This window comes from Vanellus vanellus, assembly GCF_965231255.1.
Source record: "Vanellus vanellus genome assembly, chromosome: 20".
Lineage (NCBI taxonomy): Eukaryota > Metazoa > Chordata > Aves > Charadriiformes > Charadriidae > Vanellus > Vanellus vanellus.
In genome coordinates, this window is record NC_138925.1 from 9229152 (window position 1) to 9244863 (window position 15712).

The 15712-nt window shown below is 49.3% G+C and overlaps 1 protein-coding gene across 2 annotated transcripts in view; it reads left to right on the top strand.

The window, feature by feature from the left end:
* PRDM16 (PR/SET domain 16) overlaps positions 1–15712 on the top strand; it is a gene marked incomplete at both ends in the record, with an annotated part of 335264 nt that overhangs the window by 271559 nt on the left and 47993 nt on the right. For both annotated transcript variants that reach the window (XM_082493700.1, XM_082493701.1), the window contains one exon: positions 12541–12675. In XM_082493700.1, the coding sequence (XP_082349826.1) occupies positions 12541–12675 (135 nt within the window). The remainder of the gene's footprint in view (positions 1–12540; positions 12676–15712) is intronic.

A 15712-nucleotide genomic window follows, 5' to 3' on the forward strand; every position in this document is an offset into this window, starting at 1 on the left:
TCTTGCCACTTCTCGTATTCAGGGTAAAGTCTCGGCTCCTGGAAACAAGCGATTAGTACAGGACCTCGGGTTTCTGAATTGCCGGGCACAGAGGAACGCCAAGGTCAATCAATTACAGACAACAGACCCGGAAACCAAAAAGAAAGCAAAAAGAATCCATCAGCATTTTTTGTCATCTCATGAATTTTAAGACCTCCCTGTGATTTCGGACCCTCATCTGCAGGATTTGCAGGAAGTAACTGTTTTGTACTGCGGACGTTGCCCCGTACCTGAGGATGCTGTCCTGTTGGCCTTAGCTCGGTCAGAAATGGTTCCTCGTAACTTCTGCAGAGGATCGTTCATTTGTGATCCTCAGCAGCGCGTATGTGAACACGTCGAACAAAAAGACCTGTGTGGAAGTGGCATCTCCACCGAGCCGCGTGGCTCAGCCCGCCGAGGGACCGCAAGTGCTGGGCAGGCGATAAGGACAAGCGATCAGAAAGAGAGCGGTCGGAATTCCTTGGGCACCTCCTATTTCTTTGGCACTTTTGCACCAGGAATCGGGTGTTTGTAGGACAACATCTACCATTTCCGAAAGGCAGGCGTGGCTGCTAAAAGTGGCAAAATTCCCCGAGGCTGAGCACCATCGAGGCGCGTGTCACCAGCTTGTAGAGCAGCGGGGCTGAGGCTTGAAGTCCCACGAACCTGTTCCAAGTGACGGCGAGGCAGATGTTTTGCTCAGGGAGCGCTCTGGAGCCATCAGCCTCCGCACTGCAGCAGGGCTGGGGGCGGCTGGCGGCTGTGTCCTGTGCAACGGACCGGTGTACTGTTTGGGGAAATTTAGGAAGAAGTCTTAGGTGTCCAGCTCTGCAGTGCCTTCAGCTGGGTTATGGGCATTGTCCCCTTTGGAAAAACAGCAGAGCTCATTTAGCGGGAGCACTGCGGGGAAAAGGCTGAGGAGAGCGCTGTGGGGAGCTGTGTCTCAAGTGGTGGGAGAACTCTTGGAGAAATTACCCGCAGAAATTGTCCCCGTCTTATTACAATGAGGTTCTGTTCGGCCTCTGCGCCTGTGTTTGCTCCCTTTTGCCTTCCCTCCCCTTGGCTAATTGGCACTCTTTCATTAGAGAGAGCCATTTTAGCACCACGTCTTCCTTTTGAAATAGTACCGGGCTGATCATACCCTACAGCATTTTGTATCTCCACTGTGAGATGCTACTGAATCGCCTCTGGTTTCATCCCTTGGAAGAGCACTGGAAGTTCAGCGCTGCTGTACTTTGTGCTTCTGCCCCCCCTCCCTCTTCCTCACTAAAGTGGAATGAAATGTCCTGAAGCTCTACATCCTCATCTGCCTGCGAGTAGGCTCTGTCTTTTGTTTATCGGATGAATACCTCTCTCAAGTTCCTATTTATTTTTCATCTATTTTAGCTTTTCCAACGTCACTAATTACTATTTTTTAAAATGAGGCAAAAGAAAGCAGAACACAGAAGTGTGATGTCTTGAAATCTTTTGGGGGGGGGAGGAAGACTTCAAAGTTCTTGTGTGCGTATGTTACAAAGGACTGGAAATCCCTTTCTTGACTTGTGTGTACAATATCTGAGGCAACCCTGTGATTTGATTCAAGCATAATTTTTTACGGTTTACTGTTTAATTTAAATCAGCGTGGTATGAATTACGTTACCAGTGAAAAATGAGCTTTCGTTGAGATAAATGCCTGCCATCATCTTGAAAGTCGTCTTCTGTTTTGACATTTTTACTCTAAGTTTTTCTGCATGGTGGTTCGATGTTGCTGTGCGAGCTTAGCTGAGCGCCCTCCAAGAGAACGGAGGTGGGAGAGAAGCACAAGGGGGTGGGATTGGTTTCGTGCATCAGCGGGAGTTGGCGTTGGTAGCGCCGTCTTTCACATCCTGCCTTATTCGGGGTTGTCTTCTGGGTAGCAAAACTACTCCTCCAAAGCACGAATATAAGACGTGCGATGTACAGGAGAGGGAAGGCAGAGCCGGTGTTGATTTTTCTCAAGAGTTCTTGGTTTCTCCTCTTTACCCCTTTGCACAGAATTTGCTCTGCCGTGTAATCAATACGGCGCCTGAAACGCTGTGGTGCCTGTTGCATCGAGCTGCTTTGCAGAGCCGGAGATGCTTTCATGGAGATCGCATTTAACGAGCTCTGTAAATGGTGTGCTATATAATTATTGCTGCTGTCGGTCTCTCCTGCGGGGCTTTGTATTTATGGTCAGGTCTGCTGTACTGTCAGCTGGGATGGATCTGCGGTGCTTGAAAGACGCACCCATGACACTGCGATTTTGCAGACTTTTTATCCTGGTGCAAAGCTAACTGACACGCAGGAAACACTCGCTGGCTGTTTTGTGCCGGTACGTAAGAGAATAGCAGTTAATCATGGGCGGACCTTCAAAAGGCTCAGTTGGATTCAAATATGCTCAAGAAGTTCAGCCTCGCTTACAAAGCTTGTGCGAGCTCTCCAGGTCCTCTGCTTTGGAACTGAACGGGGCGTTTTGGTAAAAACCAGCCTTGTTTCATGTGATTTCTCGTGTTCTTTAGATGTGGTGGAAAACAGAATGAGAAGGTTATTTTTTCGTGACAGAAGTATGTCTCAGTAACAGCCTTCCCTACAGCTCGCTGATATTTTTCCTTCAGATCCTTCATGAAACCAGATAATACGGTAGCACAACTGCAGGCTCAGAAACGCATACACCAGTGGAAAATTTCCACTCCCGACGTGTGGCTTGAGTGGGAGTGAAAGTTCAAAAACATTCGTTCTTTTAAAAACCTGAATCGGTCTCTCTCCCCTTGGCCGCAGCGGCACAGCTGCCTCCCACAAGCCGGCCGCGGCACCGGGCTCGGCAGTGGCACCGGGCTCAGCCGCGGTTGTTCCTTTCTCTGCCCGGCATCGCAGATCCCGCTGGCCCCGGTGCCATCCCACTGGGTCGCCTCATGCCCGTGGTTCTCTCGGCTCTATCTCAGTACTGGTGAGACAGCAACATGCTTGTTTGACAGGAGGAGGTCTGTAAAGGTTTCTTTTCCTCCCCTCTGAGCTTTCCCAGTGTTTGGATGCACTGGGCTTTTTGCTGAAAGACTGAAAGTCTACTTTGCAGACGGGAGCGGATGGGGATGCTGAGGACACTGCTGAGGACGGCCACGCAGCCAGTGCACGGAGCCGGACACTCAGTCGCGGATGAATTCCGTTCTCTGATCCTGCAATCGTTTAATAGCACTTACAACTTGCACCCGGAGCCCCCCGGACCACATGCGGACACGCGTCCCGTGGGAGTGTTTTGAGGACGAGGGCACGAGCCGCTCGCTCAGGGGGTGGCGAGAGGTCTACTGCACACGCGTACGTTAAAGCACGGGAAGAGGCTTCCGGGGAATAGCGTTTTCTCTCCTTATCGCCCGGCATTTGTGGTGATGGGGAGCTGGCTCCAGGCTGTGCTGGAGGACCTCACGTTTGCACAAGAAATTCACACAAAGAAAAGCAGATCTCGCGGAACATACTTCGAGCTTCTCCTGCGGCCCGAAGCGGAGGGCAGCAAACAAGTTGGGTTCGGCTCAGCTGCTCTTCCCATCGGGTTTCAGTGCTGTGACCTGTTTTTGTCTGACACGTTTCTCATTAACTCTTTGTCAAATCACCAGGAAGCCTGCTTAATTGCAGGCAGAGCGCTGAATTTATGAGTTCATCTAGGCTTCATGTCTACACATTGACAGAGGTGTTTCTCTGGATGAAGTCTTTTTCTCTTCATTTTGTGGCAAGAATGGACTTTCTGTTTCAGTTACTTCTGAAAGTCATAAATTGTAGCAGTCCCTCCCTCCCCTTTATTTAAAAGAAACACAACAAAACTTCATGGCAACAGTTTATTGCTCTAAATCAGCTTGTGGGTCATTAAAGCAAAAAGGAAAAAAAAAGGGGAAAAATCTCCCTCTAACTCCTGCCAAATAAAATGCGTACATCAGCCAAACTGTCAAAGGCAGATCCTGCAACTATGGGATGAGAAGGTTTATTACACTTTCGGCTTCTGGGGAGGGATGTTATAGCAACAGGACGCTGGGTCACTGATGGCAAACTCATGGTTGCTTCGTTTCTTCGTGCACACTGGGAATCCATTAAGCTAACTGACGACAGATCCCCAGGCATTCCAGTCCTACAGCACACCTCTGCGGAGGCCAAATGTTGGACGCTGCCCATTAAAACGTGAAAGAAACAACCCAACAGAGAGCCCACAAATTAGAGAAGCAGGAAACCTCAAATGATGTGCAAAAAAAATTGTAAACGTTCAAGAGAATTTTTCCATAACTTTTGCTTCATAACTCAGCATTTCTGATGTTAATAAATTATGAAACAGAGCCTTTGCAAGATCAATGAGCCCTTTGGATTCGAGTCCTGAACGCTGTTCAGCAGACAGCAGATGAAGCTGCAAAGTGAGTCCTGGAACATGACAACAGTTTCCTTTTGGCTGGCGAGAGATGAGCCTGAACCACAACCACAGCCGGCACCCTGCCTCGGCTCCAAAATTCGCGTCTCTGCAGCGGGCCAGGTTAAACCCCCGCGATCCAAGTGAACATGAAGGTGCGTTTGGTTTAACCAGGCGGGCTGAAGAGGAGAAGAGGGGGGAAGAGACAGCGTTCTGGGAGGAAAAGATCGTGAACATCTCAGCAAGGCAAACCCGTGGCACCGGTCCCGGCAAGGAAGGGGAGCAGAGCTGGGAGCACTGGGATGAACTGTTGGACTTGAAGGCAAAAGGGATGGGGAGGTGCCGTGGGTTAATAAATAAAAGTATATGCTGAGCGCGCCATCTGCAGCAGAGGGAAAAGAGATGAACTGAGTTTTTGGCATGGTCAATGAAAAAAAACCAGCAGTGAGAAATCCACGATTGGGTGGGCGGGATGAAATGGAAGACTGATCAGAGGGAGATGAGGCAAAGGAAGTGCTCCCACAATAATTAACTTTACGAGAATGCCCCCGGGCTGCAATCCAGATGAAAGCTCACTTCTCCAACAGATGTGGCAGTGCACACGTCTGTCCCAGGCCGCCTGTAGATTAACTGGGGGAGAAGGCAAGGCAGGCGAGGTGTGTTCTTGCTCTGGACACAGCGCTGTGGGGCAGTGGTGCTGTAGTTCAGATCTTGGATAATCAATAAGGTAAAGCGCGTTGCCCTGAAACGGGCTGGAATATTGGCACATAATGGTTTTAGGCTTGCAAAAATGTTACCAGTTACTAATTATAAATTTCTTTTCTCTTTTCCTCCCCTCCTTTATCTCCCCCCCTTTTTTCCCCTCTCCTTTTCCTCTTCTTTTAATGCCTAAGCCAAACTATCCATCAGAGAGACCTCTCTACTACCTCACTGATTTCGGAGCTAGCCTGACTGCAAAGAGCAAGCAGAAGTACAACGATTAAATTTCAAATACACCAAGTCAGATTCCTGCTAATTACACATGATTTTCTGGTTTGTTTTTTGTTTTGTTGTTGTTTTTTTTCCTGTTGCATCTTTTTTCTTTTTTTTTTTTTTTTGCTGTTGGCGCTAAATCTCTGCTGTCCGCCTTCACCTGTGCAGGAAAACGGAGATACCTATGGATGAGCGATCTTACGAGTAAAGCTCCTGATTAGTCCTCGGTAGTGATTAACTTAGTTCTGGCCTTAACTGTGAATAACCACTTGTTTTAATAGAGCTACTTATGACTGTTCTAACCAGTACATCCCAGGTGAGGTGGCTGCGGTGAATTGAGCCTTCCAGCAGTCCGCTGCGGGATGAGTGCCTCTGTGCTTCCATTGCTGTCTTGTCTTTACCCAGAGAGAATCCGATTTGCCTCCCTTCTCTCTCTCCATTTGGTCTTCTTCAGAGCATCAGTGCTCTCAGTGCTGCTCATGCCGCTTCTGAAAAACATATAGAAGTGAACGATCTCTGTGCATCCCAAAAGCAAGCCGCCGAACACAAAATCTTCTTTTTGTTGCTGACAATGACTTGTAAATGGTTTGAAGAATTTTGGCAGAGGAAATTTCGCATTTCCTTCTGGTCTAAACTGGAAGAAGGTGTGGTAAAAGGCTTCAGTTTGTTTTTCTGGAGTTTTTAAAGGTGGGGGAAGAGGGACTGAGAATACTATTCTGTGTGTACATTTGACAGAGGAGAAAACATATACTGCGGATAGTAATTTGTGATTACTATTGGGATTCTCAGTCTTTTTAAAATTGTGATATAGCATCAGAAAAGAGCGTGAGTGTGTGTGCTTGATCTTTAGTTAGAGGTGTCAGCCACAAAAAGCTGGACGCGCTCAAGAATGCCCCTGCACTGAGCTGGTCCTGCAGCGCTCGGTGTGATCAGTGGGTTACACGTACTGTATCTCACCGAGTCTGGGAAAAATCTTCCTTTCCAGACAGTTTGACAATTCCTTAGACAAATATTGAAGCATCCTAGTAAATGAACGGTTAAGATATTTGCCAGTCTTGGAGATAGCACCCGTAGTTCTCACTGCGGCCGTAGGGGAAAGGCATATACTATGTGTTTGCAAATGCTGATACTTTTATGGAGCAATTGTCATTTAAAGGCAGGATTTCTGAGACTAGCCTGTGTTCCTGTAGATAGTGTCTTGCTTTTATTTTTGCACTGACAGTAGTTTGCAAGTGTCTAATGAATACCCGACTGCCAGGGACTAAGTAACTAGCAGCTTAATCTATACTTACCTTTGTTTGCTCCTGGACCGTGGGCACACAGAAAAAAAAATGCTATTATTAATCAGGCAGATAATGTTCCTTGAAAATTAGGAAGCCAGATAAATCTAGACTTACGAGGGTTTACACCAAGTCAAATTGTAGACCAGCCATTCTAAACAGCTTTGCCAATAACCCGTTCCACATCGGTACAGCCCATTGGGATTGCTTTTCCCTCATGCCTGATGCACGTTTCTTCCTCAGACTTCGTGAGTGAGCGAAACTGCAGCACATGGAAGAAGTGAAAGTCAGAGTGGGGCCTCTCTGGTGTGCATAGAAGGTGGCACACCTCAAATGTAGAGTTCTGAACGAGTTCCTCCTTCTCTGTCTGCGCTACGGGCGGCAGTGGGAGCGCGGCGCCGTGCCCCGGGGCGGCAGGTGCCGTGGGAAGGCGAGGGAAGGGACGTCGCTGCAGGAAGACGCTGGCAGAGGCTGGGAATTGATACCGCGTGCCTTCACTCCCTCTTCAGCCGCTAAACTATGGGCTGAGTATTTCCTGCCTTTACGTGCTGCGGGATAGTGGTGCTTCCCCGGTCCGGGACGGGACGATGGAGTGGGGGTGCTCCTTTCGGGGTGCGTTGGAGGTGCTCATGCGTTTTGCAGTTGTTCCCGGAATCGGGCAGCTCCACGTGCAGATATTCCACTGCACACCGCGCCGCCGCGGTTACTGTCCACAATTACCATTAGGGTCTGTCCGTCTGCTCAAATGCAATTCTGCTGTTTCAGCTTGACCTGCAGCCCCTCGTCGGGGCACCGCCCGCACACGTCCAGCCCATTGCAATTGCAAAGGAGAAATGCGTTAGCAAAAATCCTAGGAAATTCCCTGGTTAAAAATAGTGCCTTTGACTAATATGTGTAATGGGATAGGAGGACTCACATAATTACTTCGCTGTGCTTCAGCTGGCAGGTGATAACTTACTGCTGTTTAACAACGGTATCGCCGGTAATACTCTGTCCGCTCTCTTCTACCTCCGTAACATTTATTTTGTTTTCCAGCTGTTCCGATTTCAAAGGTTGCTTATGGATAACAGCAGCAGCAAACCGTTCTATAAGGGATAGTAATATGCAAAACATGATGCAGTGATGCTGCTGGGCCTTAGTTCGTGGTGCCTCGTTCTATTTATGGAGTAGAGTGAGTGTGTGTGAAAAACAGGGGCTTAAGTTCTCAGGGTTTCATACGACCTCTTTTTTTCTCATTTCGATCTGTGAGATTTCACACCCCCTCTTTGGGTTTTAAAGCTCCACTCAGACAAAACCACAGAGTTTCAGGTGATTTCTAGCTGAGACAGGACCTCGCTGAAGCTGTCGAGCCCTGTGCAGGGGCCCTGCAAAACAGTTGGCGAGTTTGAGCTCAAGTCCAGGGTTTCCCAGGGCTATCTGAGTGTCTTCAACCAAACGATTCTAGGACATGAAAGAGAGGATCTGAAAGATAGAGCTACGAAATAAAATAGGCGGGAGTTTGCCATACTCTATTCCCAGGGTGACTTGGTTTCGCTGACTGCTGCTTTATGGATTAACGGTACTGGGAGGTCAGTGGGCCGCTGCTTATTCAAACCATTAAAAACTATATGCTCTATACCCAAACCGTTCAGTGGCTTTGAATCAACAGCTGAACATTGACGATTCATCTCAGTTTTGTTTTCCAAACACTTTCTGTGGGAGCTGTGATGGCTTTCTGCCTAGCTGTGTCCCCCCTCCTGCCCCTGGGGGTGCTGCCTTGGCCATTCCACTTCATTGGCTAATTTGGGGACAGTAAGGCCAAAACAAGTACTTTAGTCTCAACAGCAGTCAGCAGCTTTAGTCAGCCTCCGTGTTCCTAGAGGTTCCTGAGATAAAACAGGTTATTGTTATTTCACCTTGAGTAAACTCAGTCGAGTTTTTCCATCCACATTAAGCACGCTTTTTTGTTGTTTTTTCTTACAAAGTCCAATCTACCTTAAATTGGCTCTCTGTGACGTTACCACCGTATATCAGACATTCGCGATTACGGGTATAGCTCCAGGGGAGGTAAACGAGGGCATCCAGAAAGTACCAGTTATTGAGAAAGAGCCCAGTTTGGGGGGAGCGGGGGCTTTGGTGGCGTCTCGCTTCCCCTCCCAGTCCCGAAGAGTAAGTTCAGCACCTCCAGGTGGTTCTTTCAAAAACTTCAGGCCCCTGAATAGATGCAACCAGTTTTGAGGGGGAGTACCTACAGTCAGAAAAAAGCCATCAGACACACTCCCAAACTCCCTTTGCATGTGATATGTCCTCAGTTTGATTCATATGCTTATTTAACGTGTGACAGAAGTTGGTGGTTCCTCACTGGGTTTTCAGGTGGTCCTTTGCTTTGGCACCAGACGCAGTCCTGGCGCGTTCTGGCACGTGGAGGGTTTGTTGCAAGCGTAGAGCTTTACACGTTCTCTGTGGGAACAGCGCTGCTGGTTGGACCCAGGTCTGCAGGTGTTCCTCACCACAGGAGCTCTCGCCTCCGCAGCCGCGGGGCTCCAGCGCTTGGTGGCCGCTGAGGACCTGCAGCCGGCGCGGGGCGCAGCAGCTCCGCCGTTCGACCCGGTGCTGGAAACCCCGGTGCTCCTGGCTGCGCATCGGCTAGCTCGCGCCCCGGGCTCAGCTCCTGGCTACGTTCAGTAACACATTTATACGGTCTGAGACTCATTTGCCTAAGGAAATTCCTCCATTCCCTTTCCTTCTCCCCTTAGACGAGGGAGCTGCGTTTAGTGTGGGAGAAGAAGTCAGGAGAGGCCCCGGTTATGGCAGAGGAGGCAACGGGGAGAGGAAGGGAGAAGCCAGGGGAGGGCTGCGGTGGGGTTGTTTAACCGGTGAGTGATGGGAAGCGATGGGATTGAGTGGGAGAGGCTGGGGGGGCTGAGCGGGGAGCGGGGAGCGGGCCGGGGCTTTGCGAGCGAGGAGAGCCGGTGCCCGGTACAGCGGAGGTGGGAAGGGGGGAAGAGAGAGGCTGCAGCGGAGGAGCGGGGACCGAGGCTCGTCCTGGCGAGGGGACGGGCACTGAGGACCTAAGAGGAGAGGTTTGCAAGCTCGGGAAGATGTACTGGGGCAAGACAGGGCAAGATGCTAGGGTTGCTGGGCAAGGAACCCGGGATTTGGAGAAAGAAAATCTGAGTCCTGAAAGTTAAGGCTGCCTGGCAAAATGCGGGGGGGGGGGTCAGAGGCAGCGCTGGAGAGCGTGGGGTTAACTCGGTGGGGTGAAGCTCGTGGAAATGGGCAAAAGATTTGTGTTTACTGCCCTGGAGTCCTCTTGAGTGCCCGAATGTACGTCATTTACCCTCTCCTCCACCGCAAAGGTTGTGAGACCGGAGGGCACCGAGGCCGAGAGCTGCCGAGGGGATGGGGACGTGCTGCCGCTGCGCTTGCGGGGCTGCGGCTGCGCCGTGGTGCACGGGGCGGCACAGGCACGGCGTGCGAAGGCACGGGGGGGCACCGCTGCTGGTAGAGCTCGCTTTAAAACCCAACCAGACAAGGGGAAAGTGAGACAACTGGCTGCGAATTAGGTCATGTAAACCAGAATTGGCTAATCCGATGGTAGCAGGATAGCCCGCGGAAAACGTCTTGCAGTGCAGTCTCTGACTCGTGCGTCGCACGGTGGAGAGGAGAGCTCGCGCCCGTTCACCGCCCCTGAGTAGAGAGAAATCAACGGGGGCAGTGTGGCAAAGGACGTTGCCTGCGCAACTCCCGTTTTATTTCCTCGGGAAGCCGGAATGCGCGGCATGAACGAGGCAGGGCTTTCTCCGAGAGGGAGGATGATGTTTCGGGGCCAGGACAGGTGAATCTCAAACTAAGCTCCATCACTGCGTCTGGGACTGTGTTCCGAGGAAGTCACTGATGCCAAACTCGCCTGAAGTGGCCGCTAATGGCACATTCCTCATGATCTTTGTCTGAGCGCCCAACCTGAGACCTGGGAGTCTCCTCCACCGGAGTCAGACGGGCTCTGCTCCGGGTGCTGGACACCAGCGGTAACCTCAAAACATGAGAACATGCAAGAATAGTCCAGGTGTTCAGTGTCCATCTCTTTGTCGTATTTCTTGAGCTCTAAAGTGAGTTCATCAGCAGTGCTCACGAGTGTGGTATAAAACTGAAGGACAGTTTGGCTACATGGTGCTGCTCTGTGTAGTATTTGTTGAAAATACTTTCGTGTGTTGTTGTAATGCAGCTCTCTGGCCCTCTGCGCTTTCCCGTTTCTGGAGACAGAGCCCGTCCATTTACCTGTCCCTCCTGAAGTCTCATCGGTGGGCGGCTGCTGGGCTGTCCCCAAGCAGGGCATTAATGAGAGTGAACACGGGGAGGGTTGGTTCTCTCCCCAGTTCTGTCCCAAACAAACATGTATTCTGGGAGAAAATGCAGTACTTCACTGACGCCATACTTTGCTTAGGAAGGAGGAAGCCAAATACGAATGCCATGGTTTTCCTTTGGTCCATTTTAATACCCGTAGCTCGACAAAAAAGGGTCAGTGCTGGGAGCGAGAGGCCGCGGTGTGTCTGCTGGACGGTGGGGGCTTTCCTGGTGGGGGCTTTCCTGGGGGTGCTGCGAGCTGCCGAGGCTGGCGCTGGCGCGTCGCCGGGCCGATGGTGGCGCGGTCCCGGCGCTCCGCGGGCGTTGGGAGCCGGGGAGCGAGAGGCTCAGCCGAGCACGTCGCCCCGAGACTTCTCAGCCTGACCTTGTACTGGACTTGTTGCTGTCCTGGCTGGCTTTGAATTTTTCCTTTCCTTTGTTCCCACCTTTTCTTTTTTTCTGTGTCTTGAAATAGATGGGAAAGTATTATCGTATCCCACGAGATTTTGAGAGAATTAATTGCTGGTAAAAGCATGTTAAGAGCTTTTGATGACTGAAGTAATTTGCAGTGACACAGGGTCTAGTAGGGGTAGAGGGAACTCTAAGTCGAAGGAAAAAAGAGTCTGCGAAATAAGGAGGCCCACTTGTGAGCAGAATACAGGCTGGCCGTACTCTGGGCTCTGATGGCTTTTCCTCACTTTGGCCATGTCCTGTGTGATTTTTAAAATGTACTTTTTTGAGTGAGTGGTGAAATGGATCATCGCAAACGTTGGTATGGAACGCTGAGCAACTTTTCCGTTTCTACATCATCAAACTTACTTTGCTGTCTTAAGAAAGAGAAAGCGCTAAGTCTCTTCCTGGTAAAACAGTGGTTTTCTTTAGACCACAACCCTTTAATTAACCCCCTTTTCCCCCACACTTTTAAGTATTTGAGGGGTTTTATTTGGAAGGATTCCTGTTTTGCACACAAGCCAAATTATATCTCACCTTCAACCGCACAGGTCCCCTAATGCCAGTGAATTTCTAGTGTTGTAGTTATAAAAAGAAAGGCAGCATTTGTTACAGCATTTTAAAATACATAATTTCGCAGCACTGTGGAAAGTGACCTGTTCTAAAAATTTACTCAAAAAATGAATGACATTTTCTATTTGTAGTGAAAAATGTTCCTGTATGAAAGGATAAAATAGATAATGTGAAGATGGAGCAGTTTAAGGGCGATGCCATTAAAATTAATACCGTTCAGAGGAGTTATCTGCTTTGATTACTCAGGCTGGTGTGGCTACTAGAGCTGTGTGTTTGTCTCCATAACAATTGTCATCGCGAGCCTGTTGCTCATGCACAGCTCTGACGTCCGTGGAAGTTCTGCTAACCAGGAACTTCAGATTATGCCCAAGAGCTGATTTGAGTCTCGTCATATGTCTCTTTATTAATTACGTGTACCATCCAGCTTTCTCCTTCCTGTTTCTCGTTTGGAATCCTGCCTTGCAAATCTCCTTTCTTTCTTCAGTCTGTAGCTGTCGGTTGATATCAGATGACCCACGTATTTCTCCTTCTCCTGCTCTACAGATTGCTGACGACCTGGGAAATGAGAAATTCTGTATCGATGCGAGCCAGAGTGGAGCTGGGAACTGGCTGAAGTACATCCGCGTGGCCTGTTCCTGCGATGAACAGAATCTAGCCGTGTGCCACGTTAACGACCAGGTAACGACTTCGGCGATTACTAGGTTGCCGTGCTCACCTCACCACTTCAACAGCTGCTGGGGTGGGTTGGCGGGAGGACCGTGTTTAGTGGCAGCACTGAGTGGAAGTGACCGAGGGACTCATCCATCCAGCAGCTCTGCGGCCGTGTCCCTAAAATGGTCTGAGCCCCCTGGACTCACGTGGTCTTCCAGTCCCTGGCTCCTTTTGTGGTGGGGAAGATGGTGTGAAACGTTAACACCTGGTGTGGAACATAGGTCATGTTAAAAAACTCAGTGAGACCAACCAGTGTTGGGATTTCGTCACCATCACTGTAGAAGGTTTGTGTTACCAGTTGCCGGCAGTGGGTTGGGAGCGCAATTCCACGCTGTAAACTCAGATTTGTCTGTATTTAAGAAGGGAGTGAGAGTGGGAGATGGTTTGGGAGACCGCTGAGGAGGAGAAGAGTAAACACCCAATAGGCACATCACAGCAACGCTGCAGAGCAGTCTGTAGGTGGGGGTGCGGGCGAGGGGTATTACATGGGATTAATGGGATTTCGATAATGTTCGCTGGTGGTTGTAAAGTTCTTTGAAGCTTAAACCCAAAAATAAATTCAAGATGAGCAACCCAAGCTGAGAGTGTCACAGACCTCCAATTGAGTACAATTCAAATACAAGTTACTGTTTCAGACCTAACTTAAATGAGAAATGCAGTCTTGATGGTATTACCAGTTAGCAAACAGGAGGCATATTTAGACGCACCCAAAAAATGATCTGAGGATGGAAAAATACACTTCTAACAAAACCATTTAAAAACCTGTAGCTGACAGGGGAGCTAGAGTCAACCCGGCGTGAGGCAGCTCCTGTCAAATGAGAGTAGCTCCGGGGGCGCCACAATGTCAGCCCGCTTCGCGGACTTCGTTCCTGGTTTAAAATGCTTTTAAATAACTTAACTTTGGGTGCTGCGGAAACAAAATACAGAAAATATCACAAATGGTCATGATTTAAGCAATCTGGAAGAGATTGAGGCACAAAGCTCTAAATTTCAGCCTGCTTAGTTAAAATGAGCTGCTGATTGCTTCGGTGCCCACTCACCACTGCTCACAAGTGCTCCTCCAACACGGAGCCCTATAGCCGAGAGCCAACAGTTATCGTCAGCTCTTTGTCTCGCACCGCGAGCTGCTCGGTGCGGAGGGTGATGCGCACGGGGCTGCTCCTGCGTCTCAGTTTCACAGAACGACAGGATGAACATCGTAGGGACCGGAACCTTTCCCCTCTCCTGTTCCTCGGGTCTTTTACCATCCTTCATTCCGCGCAGAAACTGCTGGTTCGCAGGAGTGCGCGGCTGACCCAGCTCCCCTTCGGGGCGTCCTACAGCTTATCTGGGCTGAGGGATGCCTTTTTGGACTCCCAGAAGGTTCAACAGGACCAATGCATGCGCTGTCTATTACTTCCCACCGACAGTGCAGTGCAATGCTTCCCATCGCTTTGCATGTCACTGTGGCTTTCGCCGGCTCAATACGTTCACTGCTTAACAGTACAGTTTTGCTCAACGTCTCTGCAGGTGACTTTTTGCTTCGCGTTCATCCTTGCCAAAGGGTGGGGAGGCTGTTACCAAGAATTTTTACCAGCAGCAGTAGAAAAGCACAAATATTAAAGAGAAAAAATATGAGTTTCTTAAGAAAAGTCTTAGACTGGGGAAAGAAACTGAGCTCATACAGGTTTTTTTACATAAATACACATTTCTTCCTTTTAAAGTGTTAACTTGTACAGGGCTGTCTTTTCCCAGGTTCTTATAAATGCTTCGATTAAGGACTACGTATATATATACAAAATTTGCCAGAAGCCTGAAGGCTGTATCACGTTTTATTCCGAGCCCAGTCCACCGCGTGGCCTTCTGTCCTTGTCCCTCATCTGGAGGTTTTTGGTGGTGCATATTTTTAGTGCACGCAGCAATCGGACTGGAAAGAGCAGCTGTTTATCATACACACTCACCTCCTTTTCTTTGTTTTTTCTCTCTAATGACCACTCTTTTAAAACATCTTAATAAATACTTTTACTAAAAGTCACGTAAAAGGGGGTGGGTAGCAAGCAAATGCTTCTTCAGGAGGAGGGAAATAAAAAGGTGCAGAATATAATGAAAGAGCAAAGCAAAATGTTTTTTCCCCCTCCACCTTCTTTCCCAAGGGATTGAAGAGCCTGAGGTCAGGCCAGCTGGCGGCAATGAAAAAACCCAGTGTAAAAAGCAGCAGGTGATGGTGATTGATAACTGGAGGCACTGGATGCATTGGGGGGCAGGAGTAAAGTCGGGTGAGGATGTACTGTTCCCTATCAATTAGCACAGCCCATGGGCTCGTTTGATGGCAATCAGCAGCACATGAAAATCTTTGTGGATTTCTGTGTTATTATTTATAAAGGAGACGAGTTAACCGTGTTTGCTCTGGAATTTCCTATTCCTTCCAAGTTTTCTCTCACAGTGCTGCTACACAAAACCAACTCTCACCGCTTTCTCCGCTGGAAAGGTTCTGGTGTTAGTTGGCGGTTACTTTTTTTATTGAGACCGATAGTGACTCTTTTTGGATTGTGAAGCTTTAGAGGATAAGGATGGTCGTGAGCGTATTTGGGTGTCATGAAAACTAAGAGAGTAAGATGCAAGTATAAATAGAAAGGCAAAATGTCAAACAGTCCGTAAGCGGTCTGTCTGCGAGCCCATACCTGCTTCCACCAAACTCAGCGGATTCATGACTCACAAGCAGCCAAGGTGCCGTTTGGGTACAAACCCCTGTGTTTGAACTCTTAGGCGCTCAAAATAGAATTACTGGATTGCAAAATCAAGTTCTGCATCCTGGTGCTAAGAAACACTGGGCTGCTAAATGCCGACGCGGGAGCGGCACGCGCGTTCAGAGGTACCGCACTCACACCGGGCTGGGGGGGACAACATGTTTTACGCTTCGTTACCTTTCAGTTGGCTGATGGCAGTGGGAGTTCCATATTAATAAAAAGGGTGTGCGGGGTTGGGGGTGGGACAGATCGTCTTCCTGAGTGTGAGCAGCTTTGTT